The following is a 21,458-nucleotide window of genomic DNA, read 5'->3' as shown; positions in this document are numbered from 1 at the left end:
CGCAGGCTGCAAGATGCCACTGATTAGGTGTGGTGACCAGCCTCATGCCTTCAGTGTGCTCTGCCTTCTCATTCCTCCATCCCCCGTCCACCTCTTCCCTCCTTAGACTGAAGAGCTCCCCATAGCTACAACATGATTTCCAAATCAGAGCTGCAGAGGCAATGGGGATAGGTTTTTATATAAGGCCGTTAAGAATCCTTCATTAGCATCGAGTGCCCCTTTGTAATGAACCGTGAGGTCTGCGGGGAGGATGGAGGTTTAACCTCTCTGCAGGGAAACAGCCTCAGAAGCTGGAGATTTCCTTGCCCAGGACACAGGCAGCTGCCTGCAACAGACCAGCCTGGTAGGCAGTGTTGCTTAACAGTGATGTAGAGGAGGGTCCCTGGCTGGGTCTGAAAATTAAACCGACAAAGATAGACAAACGAGAGAGAAGCATACACATGTTACTGAATTTTCACATGTAGATGAGAGCCTTCACCAGAGAATGAAGACCCAAAGAGGTGACCAGAGCAGGAAGCTCAGATAACTTTTGGATGAAGGAACAGTAAATTTGTAAAGAATTGAAAAGACAAAAGAGTTCGGACTAGGGGGAGTTCATGGCGAAGGAATAATTGGGAAGACAAGGGTTAGTTTAGCAAGGTTTGTTTATACAGACTTCTTGGCCCTAAGTTTCCTACCCCTGGTGATATGAACATCATCTTTCTGTCCCGTACAGGGAAGAGTACCTTTCACAGGGGAGTTTTATGACCTGCCCTTTTAAAAAAAAATTCCTTAAGGTATTTAGTATGCCAAAGTGCCATATTTTGGGGTGGCCTGTCCTGAACCCCATTAGTGAGAACCCCATCAGTGATTCTGGAGTCAGCTGGACTGTGACCTGGGCATCACCACTTGTTAGCTCAGAGGTCTTGGCCAAATTGCTGAATTTCTCTGGACTTCAAACCTGTAAAGTAGGGGAATGGATAACTGTTGCACACGGTTGTGATGATTTATTGAGACAATTGGCATGAAGTGTTTACGATGGACCCCTGGGCTCAATAAATGATATTATTATTGAATGTTCAGAGTGCTACCCCACAGAGGGCTTGATTCTTTCCATGACAAGGTACTTTTTTCATAGTACCTGACTTGACCCTCATGCAATCTATGAGGTCGACTCTTTTGAGGTAGATATTTTATCTCCCAAGAGAATGTTTCTTCCCCAGATCTGGTAAGTAGAGAAGTCAAGACTCAAAGCCATCACTTGGAGGTCCAGGGCACTGTCCCCTGGCCCCAGAGGACCTCTTGACTCTCCAGGGGAAGAGCCACCATCTGCAGAGGCCGTGATTCCCCAGTGACTAATGAGTTTCTAAACGATGTGCGGTGGTGTGTGGTGGCTGTTTTCTTTCCATCAGCTTGGTTCAGCCGGGCAGCGTGAAAGCTGAGAGGTCCAGCTATCGTGGGCTGTCAATTTGTTTAATGATTACTCTAGGAGCAGGTGATTTCTATTAGAGTGCAAGTGACAGATTGCCCATTAGATAGGAATGCATGTTTTTCAAACTAGGGACTCTCAGCAATCAGGGAAGCAGAGCTGGCTTGTCCCCAGCCCCACACCCAATAGCAAGGTTAATGATGTTATTATCTGAGTGTTGTTTGGCCAGACTGGGGTACTAGACCCTGAGCATCCCTCCTGCCGACTGCTCTGCCTCCCTCCAGCAGTGAGGATACATAGGATGAGAGAGAGCAACCAAGAAAAACACAAGCAGAAGAAACGCTTTTGAGTGGAGAGACAATAAAATCATTTCCTATTTTGATTTTTCCATTAGGGTTACTAACCCAAGGAAGGATTAACTTTGCAAACATGAGTAACACTTCTCTGACATATGAAAATCCAGAGAGAAAAGGCAACCAGAACCACCTTTCTGGGACTAATGAGATTCACGGGCACAGCCCCAAACATCTGTCCCTCCAACCTCACCGAGGTGAGTCAGGGCGTCTGCAGACGAAGGGCGAGTCATGGGTTCTCCTTTACCTCACTTTCCCAGGACTCCGTTCTTTCCCTCTGCCCTGAGTAGGCACTACAAAGGTGTGATTTTTGAAGGGTTTATTTGTATGTGCCCTAGGGCAAAAAAAAAAAAAAAAAAAAAGCCTAATTTTGCCTTTAGAAAAAGGGGTGGGGACGGGGGTGGTTGGGGGGAGCGCTTCAAGGCAAAAGTTGGTCAGCGTTGCTCCCTAGGGGCAAGATTTCCAAAGAGCAACCTTTGCTTTGGTGAATTAATCCCTGGTGTCCACAAGTCCTTGGTTCAGGACCCCCATCTCCCCCATACCAAAATCCCTGGATGCTCAAGTCGCATAAAATGACACAGTACAGCTGGCCCTCTGTGTCCCCGGGTTCAACTGCAGTGACACTTGCCAAGCAAGAACCTGGCCCTTGGCACTAGTGATTGTAGACAGCACATGGGGAGAGGAAGGGGGCACCTGCTTACTGATGGCCGTTCCATGGGGTTTGGCTTTCTCCGCTAGCAAACAAAATCTTTCTCCTTCCACTCTCTTTCCTGGCCAGGAAAGATCAGGTCCCCATCTTTTCTGTAGTTCCCTTCTTCACCCTTCTCCATCAGTTCAATGTTTGTTAGAAGTGAGATCAAAAGATGTTGTAAACTACTCAGGCGGCACAAATATATTCCCAAACAAGCTGATCATTAGGACTTGGTGATAGTCACCATCACAGGTTTATCTCTTTCCTCCGAAACGCTGTGCATTTGGGTGAGTTGGGGTAGCTCTGCTTTTCACAAACTGAGGAATATATTCCTCTGCCATGATCTCGGTTTCCTCATTTTTAAAAGAAATGAATAGAACTTAGGGATACACAGATTTAATGCTCAATAATTCTTGTACCTCAATGCTTATCTACATAGTTTTTGCATATTATATTTCCAGAAGGCCCTTACTTCAAGGACATCCTGGGGGAAAAAAATGTATTAATGCAACAATTACATTGAAACTCTGTATCAAGGGCATTGCTTATAGAGGCGGTTTTCAGACAGACACAATTAAAATCACAATACTGATGAAGAAAGTCAGAAATTCTAATAAAGAGGACAGCGCTACCCTTTGATGGGAGAAATAATAGAACTGGGTGAATAAGCCGAGCTCTGTTTTAGGAAATGTTAACCAGCTTCAGAGCACTTCATTTGCCTCGTGCATGCCTGCCTGTCATTTGTTTGGGTTTTCTTTAAAAAAGAAAAAAAAGTATAGATTAATATCAATTTGGGTTTTTAGGAAGTTATTATATATCTATAGAGAGAGTTATTTCTCTCCTGACATAATTGGAAAGTTGCTAGGTTATCCCCAAACCAAAGCTGAAGCTAAAAGCCATCCCTTCATCTCCTGCCAAAACTTGCGAAGAGACAGGGGCGTTTGGAGAGGCGTGTGTGGGTGGACGCGCCAGTTCAACAGGAGCTGAGACACGAAAGATGGCTTTCATCTCCCTTACTGTTGGTGACAACTCAGTTTTGCAAGCTAATCTCCAAGTTGGATACGATTGCCCGGAGACTCAAACAAACACACCATTCACTGAAATTGGGATTCTGGAAACACACTCACACGGCACCCAGAGGAATCATGCAACCGGCTGCTGGGACAATGCCTGGTGATCCGCCTTAGCTTTTCGGTGGTAGACCAGTCATTCCAAACAGGAGCAGCAGAGAGGATGGATGGAGTGATGGCCCGGTGGCCACTGCTTTGGAACCACAGCCAGAATCGCCGGTTGGAGCTGCCAGCCTGAGCATCCCCATTGGTCTCCCTCACACCACTCTTGCTGGTGGGCATTAAGCATTCCAGCCAAATCACCGGCTTCATGTTCAGCTGGCCTGATTGCTGAAGAAGCTGATTGCATTATTCATTCTCATGAAAGGATATTTAGGACACTCAAGGATCCATAGAGATTACATTAAAAAAAAAAAAAAACCCAAAAAACTCCAGAGTTATCAATAGTTTAATTTATCCTCCTATTCTTTCAACCGAGGCAGAGTCACAGAGGATAAATGGAAAAAGCCTGAACAGAAAATGGATTTTTGGGTGAGTTTAGAAGACCTGGGTCCTATAGGATTTGTCTCTTAGTTTGTTTTTCATTTGTCCTTTCTACTTCTCTTCTGGACGGGTCCTCCATCTTCTTAGAAATAACACCCAAACCAGAACCAAACAAACAAAAACCCTGCTGTCTGCTTAATTCCCTATGATTTACTTCCATCTACTGGCCAAATGGGGAAGGTTCCAGTCTCAACTTCTGTTGTCCTTTGCACTAGAATCGGTGAAGATGACCTTCCGTACAATCATTGGAAATCACAAATCAGAAAATTAAAGAGGTGGAGGAAATTCTTCGCTTTGACCCTAGCAGTTCACCCAGGTAAACCCCCATGTATATGATACACCTGTGGGCACACATGCAGTTTGCAAACATCCAAACTGAAGCATAACTCTGCAGTTTCACTGAAGGCGGATGAGTGAGAAGGGCTGGGAGACCAGGCAGAGAAAGAGGAAGAGAGGGCCTCTCTGGCAAATGAGTTAGCACATTTCTAATCAAACCACACGGGGAAAGAGGCTCTTGGTTCAGAGATGGAATCAGAGATTGTGGCCAAGGTAACCACATGTTTCTTCTATGAAGAAAAGTAATTCCATTAGACCTGAAAAGAAATAAAATTGTGTTCCAGGTTAACTTATCAAAGGGGAGACCCTTTCAATAGAAAAAATAAAAAGTCACTCAGAAATGATGCTGCTTCTTGTATTTTTCATTTTTACGTTTCATACCGATGACTCGTTTATTTTATTTTGCATCTCAAAGTTTGTACCTCTTAACCCCCTCACCTATTTCTTTTCTCCCCCTACTGCTCCTCTCTGGCAACCACTTAGTCCCCTTTATCTATGACTCTGTTTCTATTTCATAATGTTTGTTCTTTTGTTTTTTAGATTCTACCTATAAGTGAACTCATACAGTGTCTTTCTCTGTCTTACTGCATTTAGCATAATACCCTCTAGGTCCATCCATGTCTTTGCAAATGGCAAGATTTTTATTCTCTCTTATGGCTGAGCAATATTCCTTATCCATCCATCTATTGTTGGGACACTTAAGTTGCTTCCACATCTTGGCTATTGTAAATAATGCTATAATGAACGTAAGGGTGCATGTATCTTTTTTTAGTGTTTTTGTTTCTTCAGATAAATACACATGAGCAGAATTGCTGGATCATATGGTAGCTCCATTTTTAATTTTTTTGAGGAAACTCCACAGTGTTTTCCATAATGACTGAACCAATTTACATCCCCACCATCAGTGCACAACGGTTTCCTTTTCTCCACATCCTCGGCAGTATTTGTTATTTGTGGGCTTTTTTGATGCTAGTCATTGAGGTGGTGTCTCACTGTGGTTTTGATTTGCATTTCCCTGATGATTAGTGATGTTGAGCATCTTTTCATGTGCCTGTTGGCCATCTGTATGTCTTCTTTAGAAAAATGTCTATTCAGATCCTCTGCCCATTTTTTAATCGGGTTATTTGGATTTTTTTGATGTTGAGTTGTAAGACATTCTTGCTCATTTTTCAAAAGAATCTATAGGGGAAATGAGGTCAGACCCTGGAATATGGAAAGATGTTTACAATCTATTAAAGAACTAATCTGGGCTTATAGAACTAAAGATCCATAATATGTCCAAGCTGGTAGGAATCTCAAATACCAGTCCAGCCTCCTTTTACTGATGAGAAAATTAGGGAAGCGTAAGATTAGGGAGAATCAGAAGCCAGTCAAAAGACTTATACTTCAGAAGTAAACCAACAGATTTAACAGAAGATAAAAACAAAACTCAAGTTTTCTGTATGGATTTTAAACTACAAGTACTCTGTTTATAATGAATGGAAGCCTCTCCAGACCTGATAATTTCTAAAAAAACAAAAAACCAAAAACCCCGTATACTCACCAAAATAGCATAGACATTCTATTGGGCTGAAATGCCTACCACAGTGGACCATCTTCTGAGGTTTGTCCACTTAGAATAAACAGAGAGCAACAGAGTGAAGAAAAAAGGATGGTGCCTTTTTTAAAGGGTGAGTTTCAATAGATCATGGATCTAAAGAGAATATGAATTAATCATATCCCTCAAAAGTAAGCCTCCTCTAAAACTGGGTCATATACCATCTGTCCTAATCCATGCAACTTTACGGAGAGGAATTGAACCAAAAATAAAAACTTAAGGTGAAAGTTAAAACGTGGTAACTCAAATAGCTTCATGGAAACACCCTGAGAGGTGGAGGCGATAACATTTAAGCAGCATCCAAAGTGATAGATGCACTAAATCAACAAGACGTTTACCCCAGAAACTGGCTTGATGCGCTTCCACTGTGACGTGAGTCTTCTGTGGAGGTAAAACCATCTCTGTCCTTGACTTTGGACCTGGATCTGTCCTTGACTAGCTGCCTGAACTGAGGCTTCGTACTTCTTAACCAGTGCGCGTGACCGATGGCGTGGGTGTGCCTTGGAGTGTGAGGTAAGCCTCTGCTTGTCGAAATGGAAGAACAAGAACATGGGGTCATACCATGAAGTGTGAGGGATGGTTTTAGGCCCTTAAAAGATAACATTATCTTAACAGTATGATTTATTACATTCGGAAGCATTAAAAACACAGGCACACACACATTCGTGATCGCTGCTATATACACTTAAAAAATGAAGTTCCTGCTTTCTCAGAAATGGCACGTTTCTTGAAGAGAGCAAAGTTTTTAAATGAAACATTTATTCAGTCTTATTACAAAGTATAATTTTTTTTCCTAATATGTGAGTGCCCAGAGGTAAATTACAGAGATGTGTACAAAGTGAAGCTATTTTTCTAATCAAATCACTGACATGTTAAAAAATTCATCTAAACTGGGGGGAAAAAAACCACACTTCATTAGCAAAGTCTTCACTTCTCAGATGTAGTTTTAAAGTCATAGCCTTGAAAGACCCCCACAACCAGCTGTAAGTACCATCCAGAGGGCGGGGCCAGCCTTGACACGCCCCCACGTGACCCCCTGGAATTCCCTGCACCTGCTCACTTGTCTCCGCCCACCAGCACTTCTCACCTGGGCCAGTGTCTTCTCTGTATGGAAGCCAAGACCAGTCCTTTCACAGCTGACCTTCAATCCGTCAACTCCCTTCTTTAAGGCCCTTCAGTCGTTTTCTCTGAAGATAAAGCTTTTTGTTTGTTTGTATTTCTTTATCTTAAACTGGAGCACAACGGTTCCCTCCAGACACAACCAGCCTTCTCTAGGGCCACTGCTTTCCATCCAACCAGCCCCTTTAGGAAGTTCTGTTTCCCTTCCCACCTCTGCCCTTGGGAGTCCCCCAGCCTCACAATGTTTGTCCTAACTTCCCTGAACCCAGCGGGGATCCAGGCCCAGGTCGCTTCTCACACTTCAGACCCCAGCTTCAAACACGACATCCTAGAGGCAGAGTATTCAGACTAAGTAAATGATGTGAATAAACTGCCTTGGAAGCTGTGACCTTATTTTACAAATATCTATAGGCATATGTGTGTGTGAGATAAACAAATAATTCCTTCCTTCCTTCCTTCTTTGTTTCTTCTTTCTTCCTTCCTTCCCTTCCTTTACCCTCCTACCCCCTCCATTCTTTATACTCAATGCCATTCAGAAATAGATCTGAAATAGCTAATAGGATCTTTTCTTATATTGAGTTTTATGCTTTTCAAAATATAATCCCGCTACCTTATCGAATCCTCAATAATTCTATCAAGTATATATTATCTTGGACATAAAATAAGACTAAAAACAGCAAAGTGGCTTGGAGACATCACACAGTGACCTCACAGAAGGTCTGGGGCTGGAGCTCAGGGCTCCTAACTCTCAGAGCAGCGTTCTTCACCATGCTTCCCTCTGCTCGTTAGCTAGCTCAAAGACAGGATCTTGTGGACATTGTAGGTCAACTTAAAGGAAGGAAATACACCTGTGGTGGCATAGTCAGCCTTCCGTAGCTGAGTCATGGCAGGTCCCAAAGGACGACGACCTTTCTCCTGTGTCTCATCATCTCATGTCAGGTCATCGTCCCAGTAACTGCGGGTAACTAACCACTCCCTTGGATGCTGACACTTTGCCTGCACACTAAAAGGCGTAACATTTATTACACCTTTGAAAACATCAAGAGAAAATAAAAGCTATTGCTTTCATTCTGAACTTTACCTCCCGCTGGACCAAAGGGTTTGCCGACAGGGCAGGGATAAGGGGAACCAATTCCTGAGCTCAAACGCAGTCAACCGGTGTTCACCCTGGTGAAGTCACCTCCGACAAGACCTGCACTCTAGACGGTGCCTTTCTGATTGAGAGGATACATGAATATCTTATAGTGCATCTCTCATGCATCCTTCCGAGATTGCTGAGAATGTGGCATCGCTTAGGAGAAGAATCAGATCATCCACACCGGTGGTTGGATGTCATCTCTCTCAGAAAGAGTTGTTCTGAAATTGTTTGCATAAACCAAATAGATGGCCCATTGACCATGGCCACAGAGGATGCACTTTCCACAAGGTCATGGAGAAGGTCAATTAACAGCATCTGATCTAGAATTCTGGTCTTCCGAAGACCACGTTGGGGACCTTCTGCCACCGTTTATTGATTTGCATCCTGTGAGTCAGTAGCTGGGTGGTTACCCGACCCCCTCACTGTCAATGCACCGGCGTTAGGACTCTAATACACTGAACTCTAATTCCCAGAATCATCACCATGGTGTCGTGACATCATAGAAGGAGCAGCCCGACTATTCTGTCTTTTGATGTTCTGAGCCACATAAGAGGATGATAGCTGGGAAGACCCAGGGAAAATGCCTTGTACAGCCAAGATCCAAGCAGCGTTTATTCTTTCTTCCTTTGTGACCTTCATCAGTGGACTCCTCATCTTATTAATATCCAGGCTAATCTGGAGGGCCATAAAAAAACGGCAGAACATCAAGAGAAAAGGAATTCTCTTGGTCAGTTCCCCCGTATGTAGACAGGAGACAGGTTTGACATGCGTCTGTGTTTAGAAGGCGATGCAGGCTTCACTCAGCTTTCCCGGCTCACAGAGCTGGCTCTGACTGGTGACTTAGAAAGGGGCTGATCCTGCCCGGGGATGGAAAATAGGACCCCCGGGCGCCATTCCAAAGGGCGTAGCTGTAGGGCCAGGCCTCCTCTCCCACCGCTGGGAGAAGCAGCGCCTTGTCTGGGTGATGATGAGTGTTAGCTCTGGAAACAGAGGTCACTGTTCTGAGAAAACATCCACAAACGTTCTGTCTGTGTCTCTATTTAGAATTTTAAAATGACAGTTGTGTTAGGTACCGCGAGGGAGGCAGAAAGCACCATCAGCGTGGACTGCACTTTCATGGATTGTTCATGCAGGATGCACAGGTCCTCAGGACTGTCCACTGCTCTCTGAACACGTCAAGACAACACATGGAGTTAAATACGTACGCACAGAAACCCACGCAGGCATGCTCAGGCCATCCAGCCACAAGCCGGGGACACTTTTTACACCCAAACAAGCTTTGCAAGTGTACGCGCTGTTGAATAACAGCTGGAAAGCGGTGATGGTGAGATTAAAGGCCTCTTACCCAGCATAAGGCTCTGCTTAGGAGCTTGAAATAAAAAAAAAAAACTCTCAAATGCCACAGAATGGCTGTTCTGTTACCAGTGGTCAAAGACAAAGGGCTATCCTCTATTTTTGTTTTCCCACCTTTGTTTCTCTGATAGATTATAGTCCTTTCCATAACAGAGCACAGTTCACCTGTGCTTTGTAATGAATACTGAAAAGTTGCTTAAAAATATCGCCTCTCGAGGCTAAACATTGACATAAAATAACAGAATTTGTAATTCAGTAACTTTTTAAGGTCATTGGCAATGCCACGATATGAAATTCAGGTGTCGGCATTCAAGACAGTCAGTGTGAAAGTTTATAGATTTTGTGGCTGAGTTCACTCTATTACTATTGTTTCTAGATTAAAGACTTTAAGTAGTGGTGTTACAATTGAGAAAATAATTGTGGAGTATTCACTTCTTAATGACACTGATAGGGTGTGTGAATGGGCACTGGGTGTGGTGAATCTTCCTTCTAACTTTTTTTTCAATGCCGAACTGAATTGGTAGAAGTATGTAATCCCCTAAGACTTCTGCTCCAGGATATGTATTTTCTTCCCCACTATATTCGTTTGTGTGTGGTTACAAAAATGTAAGAATCTACCTGTCTATTTTAAACATCTGCTGTATTCTTTCATTTCTTTCCTTTGATGTGATTCACGTCGACCCACTGGTCCAGAGGTACCTTTTTATTTCAAATAGGAAGCAAACGTTACAAAATGTTAATAAGTGGGGTCTGAGCAACCAGAATACTATACCGTTCTGATTTTAAATCTTGTGGAGAGAGGCTGATGAAAGTTGAGTGACTTCTCAATAATTTGTCATGTCTAATTAAATTGAGAGTGTTGTATTTTTTCTCTAAGCCTTTGGGAAAGTTGGCCTAATGCAAAGATGTCACAAATCTCGGTACTGTGAAAAGTTCTTTTAAAAATTATTTGGAGAGTCATAATTTTCTCCTTAAATATGTATTTTTAAAAGATTTACTACATTCATAAACACAATTTTATTATAGCTTAGGGCTAATTTGTTTTCCCACTGAAGGCACTTCCAACTTTATAATAGAATTCAAATGAACATTCCATATTAATGCATTGAATATTAAAAAAAAATCAATGCTCAGGCCACTTCCCAGGAATGCGTATGATGAGTCTTAAATATTAGAAGGCAATCATTGATCAAGATATGAACTCTCTCAAATAGTCATTTAATGAGATTTCTCTTCCTACCACTCAGAAATACGAGTAGAAAAATTAAGTCATTTCAAATCCCTAGCTCCACATAAAATGAGCTTTTCTAAAAGTCAGGGGCTTCAGCCTGCATGGTGCGGTCCATCCCAGCTTGCTTGTGTCTTTCTCAGGGGTCGTTCCAGACTGTCAACAGACACGGAGCCTAGTTCAGACTCCAACCTTTTCTCTCTGCCTGCTCAGAGGCAGGTCACTTACTTTCTCTAGACCTCAGTTTCCTTATCAATGTAAAATTTGTTCGATCAGACTTCCTTTGTCAACCTCATAGAATTATTAGAAATTTCAAATACAGTCATCCCTTGGTATCTACAGGGGATTGGTTGCAGGACACGCCCACATACCAACATCTGAGGATGCTCAAGTCCCTTGAATAAAATGATTTGCATACAACGTGCACATCTCCATTTTCCTTCAAATCATCTCTAGATTAGTTATAATACCTAAGACAATGTAAATGCTATGTGAAGAGTTGTAAATACAATGTAAACACTATGTAAATATTTGCCAGTACCCAGCAAATTCAAATGTTTTCTGGAACTTTCTGGAATTTCTTTTTTTTTTCAATATTTTCCATCTGAGATTGGTTGAATCCACAGATGCAGAGCCCACAGGTACGGAGAGGGAATTGTATGATTAGTAAAGGCATTTTGTAAATGTGACGAAGGGTCATCATCTCAGCGGGATATGAAATCAGATGGTAATTAAAAGCAACATAAAATGGCTAAAACGTTCCTTCTTCTTTCTCTCAAAAGAACCCAGATATTTTACCTACAAATCCGTTTGTAATCTTTTTTTCCTTGTTTGCGGATCTTGATAGAAAAGGGTAAGATACTCATTCCCAGATCAGAACAAAGCACGCTGCTCCCAACCCTGAGCACCCCAGTAATGTCGGCGTGAAGGGTCTGGGACTGAGAGTGTGTGAGAAGGGCATGGCGAAGGCTGCAGAATTCAGAACGGGGGAAAAAAACTAAAACTGTGTGGAATGACAGTAAAATGCAAACCCAGTAAAATTCATTGTATGAAATACACAGTAAGTGACCTCCTCAGGGCTCCCGGGGGTGGACAAGGCGGAGTGGCTTCTGGGCGATGCCGCACCAGGGGCTCCATCAACACGCATACAACAGGCGACTTTCTCTGAGACCTGGCTCACTCTCAGAATTCCATTCTCTTGCTTATAGGAAATAATGTCAAGGAGAGATGGCCATAGTCATTCAAGAAGTCTCAGCTTCCAAGGAGCATTTCGCGATCGTATAGAAATGCTGCTTTCGGCGCAGACCTTTGTGGGACAAGTGTTGGTAAGTACATTTCCCATGTTAACTTGCTAACAAACTTTACTGTGTTGTACAGTCAGAATATATAATTTTATCGCCCAGGTAAGCACCTGCTGCCCCCTGGTGGCCGTATCTACAATGTCATTACCTCCCAACTGCCATCTCCCTGTGGCTACCTTCCCTGCCTTGATTGTGCTTGCTTTTTTTCTTTGGAGTGAATATAATTACTTGGCATTATATTTTTCTACTTATTGTCAGCCTGTCCACTAGAAGAAAAACTTAGGGCAAAGTTTGTATGAATTTTGTTCTCCTTGTTTGTAGATGGATGTCCAGCATATAGCATATGTTCAAAAAAGTTTGGTGCAGTGGATTATCTGGCCTGAAAGGTACAGCTGTTTTCCCCTCCGATTCCAATAGCCTCCTTTCTTCCTCTTACAAACTGGTCTCTTTTGCCCCTCTGTGATATTTACCATTGACTTCCTGTTTTAATCTAGATAACTTTGACATATTGAAACTCAGTCCAGGCACCATCCCCTTGGGGAGCTCTTGCTTCATCTCTGTATTAAGCTAAGAGCCCCCGTCTCTAAGTTTCTCTAATATCCATTGAACTCTGATACTAAAATTATCTGTGCATAAGCCTGTCTCCCCCACTGCACCGTGGGCTCCTTGAGGAAAAAAAAAAAAGAAAACCTATGTCCGGGCAATGTTTATGTCCCATTGTCAGGAGATAGCGGATGCCCTGTAAGTGAACACTGAACGGATCGTCATTTCAGCAGCATAGTTAGATCTGAAACATTAAAAACCAGAATCTGTAACTGAGGAGATGCTGCCATCAGATGGTGGCAGGCGGGAAGTCGAGGCATGTGAACCAAGGATTGTCCTCAGCTTTTCGTAACTGGTACAAACATTGCTGTTTTTCAGTTAATGTTGTTTAATTTGGACCTAACTGATTCTTAAAACTCACTTTAAGGTACATAAGTAAAATTGCTTTGTTGAATTCTGCAGGGGATACTGAGTCATCAGGGAAGGTGGAAGTTTTGGTCTCTTTTTTGAAATCGCTATTGGTATGACCTATTAGAGAAGGATTTTGTGGGGTTTTTTTTTCTGATCTTATCAGGGATTTCTTGGTTAGGATCTCTTCAGATGCTCAAGCCATGTTGGATTATATGTGAATAATGTCAGGAACAATGTCCTAGAGGTCACTGGGGTGAGGCAGACGAGAACTTACACCGTCTCCCATGTAAGCACTGCCTACAGGGAGTGGGTGGGAAGGAATGATCATTGATCACATACCAATACAAATTACTTCTTTAATGATAGAAAAATTGTTCTTTCAGTCTGTTACAGCTTGTGATTAAATGGTTGGAACAACAAGAATAATGGAGTAAAGTTTAAATGAGAATAAATAGTTTAGCATTGAAACACAGAATTGGGACTCTCAGCAGGGCTGCCAAGCAAGTGTTTTATGAAAGGATGAGAAAAGAGTGGCTAATAGATTTCCTTCCTTCCACCCACCCTTCTTTCTTTCCTTTGGAACCCCTTACTGCCTTCTTTCGACAACTATTTATTGTTTGCCAGCTGCATGCAAGGCAGATACTCTAGACATGATGAAAAATGCAGGCAAGAGTCTTCCACTTATGGGACTTAAGTTCTAGTGGGGGGTAGAGATGATACATTTGTACATAAATAAATAGGGTGAATTCAGGTGATCAGTGCTGTAAGGGATGTGTTTGAGACTTTTTGTGGTTTTAGAGTTAGAGCCCATTAGATACAGTGACCAGAGCGAGAATCTCTGACAAGGAAAGGTTTGAGCTGAGAGTTGAAAAACCAGAAGGATAAAGCCCAAAGAGTGGGAGGAACAGGTTTCCAGGAAAGAGAGCAGATTTATGGAGATGAAGAGCTCAGATCACTCTCAGTACCAAAGGAGGTGCCTGAGCTAGAGGCCCTGGAGGGCAGGGGACAATGAGGTCTGAGGAGAGACCAGAGAAGCATGCAGTGTTTTGTTCTTTGCAGTAAGGAAGTAGGCTATTCAAATGTAATGATTGTATTCTAATGCAAAGAGGAGTCATTGAGGATTTTTAAAGCATGGGTTGACATGGTCTAATTATGTTTTGAAAATTCAAGAGGTACTATAAAATTTGAAACTAAAGAAATTGTCAAAGGCGTACTAGGCAAATGACAATAGAAGCTGGGAGCACAATTTTTAAATCAGGTAAGTGTGAATTCAAGGCAAAAGAACAATGAACAAAGCCAAGTGACCCCTGTTAATTTCTCTCTTTGTTCTAACAAAGGACCACAAACTGAGTGGCTTAAACAACAGAAATGTATTGTCTCAGTTTTGGAGGCTAGAAGTCTAAGACCAAAGAAAGGTTGGTTCCTTCTGAGGGCTGGCAGAGAGAATCTGTCCCTGCATTTCTCCAAGCTTCTGCTGGTTTGTTGGCAATCTTTGGCTCTCCTTGGCTTGTAGCTGCACCATATCTCTGCCTTCACTTTTACGTGGCGTTCACATTGTGTTTCCTCTGGTCATGTATGTGTCCAGACTTCCCCTTTTTACAGGGACACCAGTCATCCTGGATTAAAGTCCATCCTCATAAACTTACCTTAGCTTCAATACATCTGCAAAGACTCTGTCTGAAAATAAGGTCACCGTGTGAGGTCCTGAGGATGAGGACTTCAGTGTATCTTTTTAGGGAACACAATTCAACACTTAATCTTTGTGATGATAACTGTAACAAATTTCAAGGTATAACATTATGAATATCATGACAATAATATAGCTTCAAGATAATTAACAAACTTAAAAAATTAGAAGAAATAAAAATGAAATATTAAAGAGACATTGGTAATAGAACCTTTTAGTTCATCTATTTCGTATCAGGAGAAAATGGAAAATAATAATAATAATGTGGAGAAGAAGAAGAAGAAGAAAAAGGAGCATAAAGAAGAACAAAGGAACTTAATTAATAAGAAAGAGCTGTTGAAAGGATCAAACTCCGTATGTCAGAAACAGAAATTAAACCTACAAATGTCTACGGGCAATTTGTAAAACTTCGACATATGTTAGGTCACAAAAAACAATCCCAATTGTAAAACAAAGTAGAGGCAGAGGACATAAACTGACCACAGTGCAATAAATAAACTAAAAGTAATAAACCCAGAAAAAAAAAAGAACCATAAACAAAGACCTTACAGCAAAAAAAAAAAAAAAAAAAATTTTTTAATCTCTCTTTCTTGAGTGACTCGACTCTGAGAAATCAAAATTAAAATTGCAGACTATTTAGAGAGCAAAGGTAGTGAAAACAACACACGTCCCTTGCACCTAGAGTATGAAACGGGAACTGTTCCAAGTTAAATGCGAAACACGAACAACTTATTTTGATAAATGAAAAATAACTAAATTAATTATCAACCTCAAGAAGTTAAAGAAGACATTAAATCTAAGCAGAAAAAATAAGAAAGCCAGAAATTAACAAGTTATAAAAACAGCTGATTATTTGAAAGAGACAATAAAATAGAGAAATCGATGGCTTGGCTAAACAAGCAGAACAAATGTATGAAATAAGACACTAAAATGAGAACAGAAGTACAGATAAAAAGGAAATTGAAAGATACACAGACAATTAATTATGGAAACCAAATGATTCCTTAGGACAATAGGAATTGCCAAAACTGACCATGAAAGAAGGAAAGAAACTTCAGCAGACCAAAGCCTGGAAGAAATAAAGATGTCAAGGACTTTTGTCAATGTCGCCACCCTTGCCCCTTCTCCGTCTCCGCTTGTGGGAGACCTAGATGATTTCAGGGTCCCGTCTGCCAGACCTTTAAGCAGTGGATCTCTCTAATGCTCATCAGTCCCAGGGCATAGAAAATAAAAGGAAGAAAACATCCGATTTTCTCTTTCAATGAAGGCACCCTGTCTATATCAAAACCCCCAATGATGGCAAATAAAAAATATCTACATGTTAATGTCTTAAATGCATGGATACATGGCTGACAACGCAGTGTAAGAAGAAGAAAAGGAAAGAGGGTGACAAGGAGGAGAGGAAGTTTTTTTTTTTTTTTTAAAAGGAGGAGGGAAAGAAAAAGAAGGAAAACGAGGAGGAGAGGAAAATTCCAATAGTCACAGGCAAAGAAATTATTATCTTCAAAACTAGAGACCTTCTGAGATCCTGCTACAGATAAAACATGGCAGAGTGCTGATCAGCTCTGCAGCATCTTTGGGCTTGTTGCTCTGGTTATTACAAAGTATGTTATTACAGCTACCCGTGGGAGATTGTCTACTGAATTCAGTTCCAAACAGAATGCAATTCCTAAGCAATCTAGCCCCCCCCCCTTTTTATTCTTTGATGTTGTTAACTGTATAACTATGTTTCTCTGTTGCTTTGCTGGCTAAAACACTTAGAATGGAATAGACGGCTTATCTTTAGTGTGTCTGTTTTTAGCATCATCCTAGTCGCTGTTTTATGTCCATATTCTGTTTCTCTGTCTTCTCCGGGTTCTGTGTTTCTGGGTAGTCTAGCATTTTATGCATCTCTGTATTCTGCCTTAAATCTTTTCTGCAAATGTGTAATCTTTTCTCTAAATGTGTTAAGTTTTTCTGTAAATGAGTAGATAAATCCTCAGCAAGAGTGACAGGTGTCACCTTTAGTGTACAGAACAACAAAATAAAGCAAATAAAGCATCACAATTCGTTTGGAGATGAGAAAGAAGAATTCAGGAATGACGCTGAGGCAAATAACTGCATAAACATTTATTTTGCTATTTTTGGCTGATTTTCCTAATGAAATGCCACTTTTAAAGGGAAAAGGGAAAAGCATAAAACACACCAGAAAAGATCCATCTCTTACTTCATACCTTATGTCCATTGTTTATGTTAAAATATAAAATTTTAAAACCTTTTCCACCATCTGGAGATGCGTTGTATCTTCATCTGTGTTTCTACCATTTCTTTTTCTTATTTCGTACTTTATGTTTAAAATACACTCATGCATCAGGAACTTATTTTATTATATACTACAAGACTGTGCTTTGATTTAGAGATCCAACAGTGGGCAGTGCTTGGGTTGCTTTAGGAGCAGCAGAAAGGACAAAGTGTTTATTCCAAAGTCTGTAAGAGTTAAAATTAGGTAAGTAAAATGAGTGGGTACGTGCTCATTTATTGAATAGCCAGCAAAGGTCCATTCGGTTTTTCTTGAATGAATAAATGTATGAATGCTAGCATGAAATGTGAAAAAAAATGGCTACAGATATAAACGCAAGGGAAAAAGAGAAAATACAATATTAGTAGTATGTTTGTCTATGTTCAGGATAATAGGATGGTTCTGTACATTTATCTCTGTTTTTTTTTTTTTTTTTTGGTTTTGGTTTTTTTTTAGGTTATCCTTGTCTTTGTGCTAAGCATTGGGTCTCTTGTAATCTATTTCATCAACTCTACTGAGTAAGTAAAATCCCCAGCTAATCTTGTCTGCTTAATATCACCAGGTTGCCAGCTAATTTGGAATTGTCTCTCGGGAATAATGCTTAATATACTTTCACATATACCCCCGCACAGAAGCTCATAAAAAAAGGATAAGTGTTTAGTTTCCCCCAGGAAGCACTAAACCTAACTCTACCACCAAAAAAAAAGCACGCGTTTCCCCTGCATGCTGTCACCTTGCAGTGCTGGGAGCTGGGCTGTGGTCATAGGCCTACTCTGGGATCTCTGGGACTGCAGTCCCCAGGTGTTATCTCCTCTCTTGGACCATTTATGAGGACCTTACATGCTAGACCTCCCCTGGGATAAAGGAGCAAATTATCGTCTATTCTTCTCTGAAGGCATGCCCTTCTCCCGTGCCAAGGTTAGGACCGTTTCCTGGACACGGCGCAGTCTAATCTGAACTCCAGGCGGGTCCTCTGGGAGTCATACTGGATTTCTAGTAGACTGAGGCTGGGATTCCAGGGCCACAAAAGTCAGGCCACTTTAGGGCTCCTAGGGACACTAGGAGTCTTTGCTTTGTAAACTCCTTACTGATCTTTTAGGACATTTTTCTTTGAATTTGGCTCAGATCAGTTCGTTTGACCTAGAATAGCTCTATGTCAGGAGCATAGGGAAGCCAAAATGTCTCGGCTGGGTAGATGGCCTTGCAAACCAAGAAGAGCCACGTTCCCTCTGTGCCTCTGAATCCCATTGATAAAATGGAAACTGAACCGATAGGCTCTGTGAAAGGAGAGCAGGTAATTTTTCTGTTATTTTCAGCTCCGTTCACAGCCCAGTGTTTTTTTTTTCCCCTCCATGCAGCCATCTCTACTCCCAAGAGAAAAGTAATTTCCTTGAGATGTGCACTGAAGTGTCTGGGTTGACCATTCATGGCAGATAAATAGAAAATTGCCCACCCACTCACTTTATTTTTCCTCTGCAGACACAGCTTTTAAAATGCACATCTTTATAAACTGTCTTTATTTCTTTTCCAGCCCTGTTGGAAGCTGTTCTTCATATGAGGACAAAACCATCCCCTTTGATCTGACTTTCAATGCTTTCTTCAGTTTCTATTTTGGGTTGAGAGTAAGTACCTATTGGAAGTTGAGGTAAATACATGAGCACAGCAGAGGCACCATAAGGAGATCTGTGCTGTGCAGAGAGACGCCCTCGTTAGGCAGCCCCCCCCCCCCCGCCCCCGCCACCGTTTTCAGCCTCCAAAGCCAGAGGCTCTGGGCCCTGCGTTGTTCCATGTATCGTGAGACCTGAAAACTCTCTCCTGCACTTGAAGCTGTAACCCAAGCCAGAAATTTTAGCTCAGGTGAAAAGGATTCCTTTTTTAAATGTCATCACCGCATCACCCTGTCCTCCTCATGGGCTTCCCACCCTCCACCGAGAAGGAATTACTAGTAATCACAAGCTAGCTGACCCTGAATATCAAGCCTCTGAAAATGTACCTTGGCGTCACGGATGGCATGTGTGCCTGATGGCTCTGTGGAATACTTCTGTGTCTTTCATTTTGTTGCATTCATTTATTAAATAGTTTTCTCATTCCACAAGCACTTTTTGAGGGCCCACCCTTGATCTAGATTCTAGATTGATCTCTCCCACGTTTGTGGGAGACTATAATGATGTGTATAAATATATGTGTGTGTGTATATATAAATATATATACATTTTTAAGTATATGTATATATACACACACATATATATGTATACATATGTATAAAAGATACATTTTATATATGTGTGTGTGTGTGTGTTTCTATGACCTTCCTTCAAAACTTACTTTGACCGCACTGACCATCACAATCTTATTTTTACTCTTCCCTTCTGGAAATGCTTGCTTTTTTAATCTAAATAGGGAAGTTCATAAACACAAGCGTTAACTGTACCTTGTCCATTGAAGAGCATCCTAGATCTTGTTTCCTCTATGCTCACAAAGAGGGGGCTTTATCTGCATAATTACATCTATCAGAAAGCCCTAGGAGCGGCAGGAAGGTCAAAAGTTTGTTCAGAAGTGTGAGCGTTAAGATCTGGTAAGTAAAACAGGTTCCTGTTCATTCATTGAACACCCATGAAAGGTACAATCTTTATATAAATATACAGATGTCTACATGTCTATATAAATATATGCTCATCTGTATCACTATATACATATATGTCTGTGTGTGTATATATTGTATGTATACAATAATAGAATGAGATCAGAGCTTCAATTGCTTAAAGAAATGTAGCTGAAAAGAGCCACTCTTGGGTTCACTTTAAAATTTTTGAGGGTAACAGAATGTGGGGTCTTTTGTTTCCATTTCATAGTTTTTGGCAGCTGATGACAAGGTCAAGTTCTGGTTGGAGATGAATTCGATCGTAGACATATTTACCATCCCACCAACCTTCATTTCTTATTATTTGAAGAGTAATTGGCTGGGTAAGTGAGTTGTCACGATCAGCAGCACTCTCAAAACAATCCTTCAATATTTATACACAAGCATCATTCATTTTCTTTTAAAGCCTAAATGCCATTAAAAAAAATTTTTCTCCCTGGATGGTATGGTTTTGTAGTATATTTTTTTAACCCCAGTGAAAACATTTTTGTTAATCCCAGTCCCTGGAGTAGCCCTGATCGTGGTGGTTGACTATCTGTGGATTAGCTCATCCGCACCTGAGGGGCGGGACCCCAACATCCCCGCCCCCATGGCACCTTTGTGCTGCAATCCCACCAGACTGGGAGAGATGAAAAGCCTCCTGTGGTCTTTAAAAACCTATCACTCATCACATCCAGACCCGCAGTGACCTGTTAGAGATTTATTTAACGAGTTACTTCGTCTCTAAGGTGGATGTATTGACAGCGCCTGGTCGTTCTGTGGCTTTTTGCCAGTTTTTGTGTAATCTTATATGATTATTTATTTCCTACGAAATACTCCTTACGAATGTTATATTCAGACTGCGTAAAGGAAAACCTCATCAAACCCTGGGGAGCCTGCCCCCAAGATTGTAGAGTCAGGAGTTTCAGTGTTTATGGAACATTTATTTTCCATTCTCAAGAAGAGTTAAGCAGGGTGAAAGGTGAGTAGTGCTTATTATATGTTTTATATTAGCTCAGCAGCCCTGCGAGGCAGGTACTGTTAGAATTCTCATTTTACAGATGAGGGACTAGAGAAGCTACGGGGTTGCTTTAGAAAACAGCAGCCACTGAGTGCAGGGGCCGGGATTTGAAGCAGGGCTCATGGTCTTAAACTGATGACTCTGGAATTGAGCATCTCGGGGAGAGAAGCACCAGTGGTGGGATGATTCAGACCGCTGCCTGCAGTGACCCTCTTCCTTCGGCAGCCTTCTCTTTTTATTGTTTTGTAGGTTTAAGGTTCTTGAGAGCCTTGCGGCTGCTGGAACTCCCACAAATCTTGCAAATTCTGCGAGCCATCAGGACCAGGTAAGTGCCCGCCCCGCCCCACTCACTCCTTACTCACTCATTGGGATGAGGAAATTTGCATGTAATCTGAACCTCCAGCTCAGCTCATCTCCCATCAGAACTCCCGTTCAAAAATCACGAGCTCCTTTATATCCCAAGATACCTTTCACTCACCTTCCCCCATTGCATTAACATCACACATGGGCTGCAAAGTGTGCAATCATTTGGAAGAGTCCTTTTTTTCTTTGTTTCTTGGAGCTACAGTGTGTCCACCCATTTAGGCTTTATTCCTGCACCACCCCCCCCATTTTTTTTTTTTTTTAAATCAAAGCAGTTCAGACACTTGGATTCTCCCCATTTGGTGTCATGGATCACACCTCTGCTATGTAGGAAGATAAGACTATTAATTCCTCTGTAGTAGCAGCAGTGAACTCTTGCTCACAGAAATAGAGCTGCC

At 41.6% G+C, this 21,458-nt stretch overlaps 1 protein-coding gene across 1 annotated transcript in view; it reads left to right on the top strand.

Annotated features, from left to right (window-relative positions):
* The first annotated feature begins 1,837 nt into the window (after window positions 1-1,837).
* KCNU1 (potassium calcium-activated channel subfamily U member 1) overlaps window positions 1,838-21,458 on the top strand; it is a 57,605-nt gene continuing 37,984 nt past the window's right edge. The window contains exons 1-7 of the mRNA XM_032468391.1: window positions 1,838-1,958; window positions 8,807-8,982; window positions 12,045-12,161; window positions 17,513-17,574; window positions 18,588-18,678; window positions 19,909-20,020; window positions 20,947-21,022. Coding sequence (XP_032324282.1) covers window positions 1,838-1,958; window positions 8,807-8,982; window positions 12,045-12,161; window positions 17,513-17,574; window positions 18,588-18,678; window positions 19,909-20,020; window positions 20,947-21,022 — 755 coding nt within the window. The remainder of the gene's footprint in view (window positions 1,959-8,806; window positions 8,983-12,044; window positions 12,162-17,512; window positions 17,575-18,587; window positions 18,679-19,908; window positions 20,021-20,946; window positions 21,023-21,458) is intronic.

The sequence above is a fragment of the Camelus ferus genome, chromosome 26 (genome assembly GCF_009834535.1).
Source record: "Camelus ferus isolate YT-003-E chromosome 26, BCGSAC_Cfer_1.0, whole genome shotgun sequence".
In the NCBI taxonomy this organism is placed as follows: Eukaryota; Metazoa; Chordata; class Mammalia; order Artiodactyla; family Camelidae; genus Camelus; species Camelus ferus.
The sequence above is the reverse complement of the archived record's forward strand: the minus strand, read 5'-3'. Positions and strand labels throughout refer to the sequence as shown.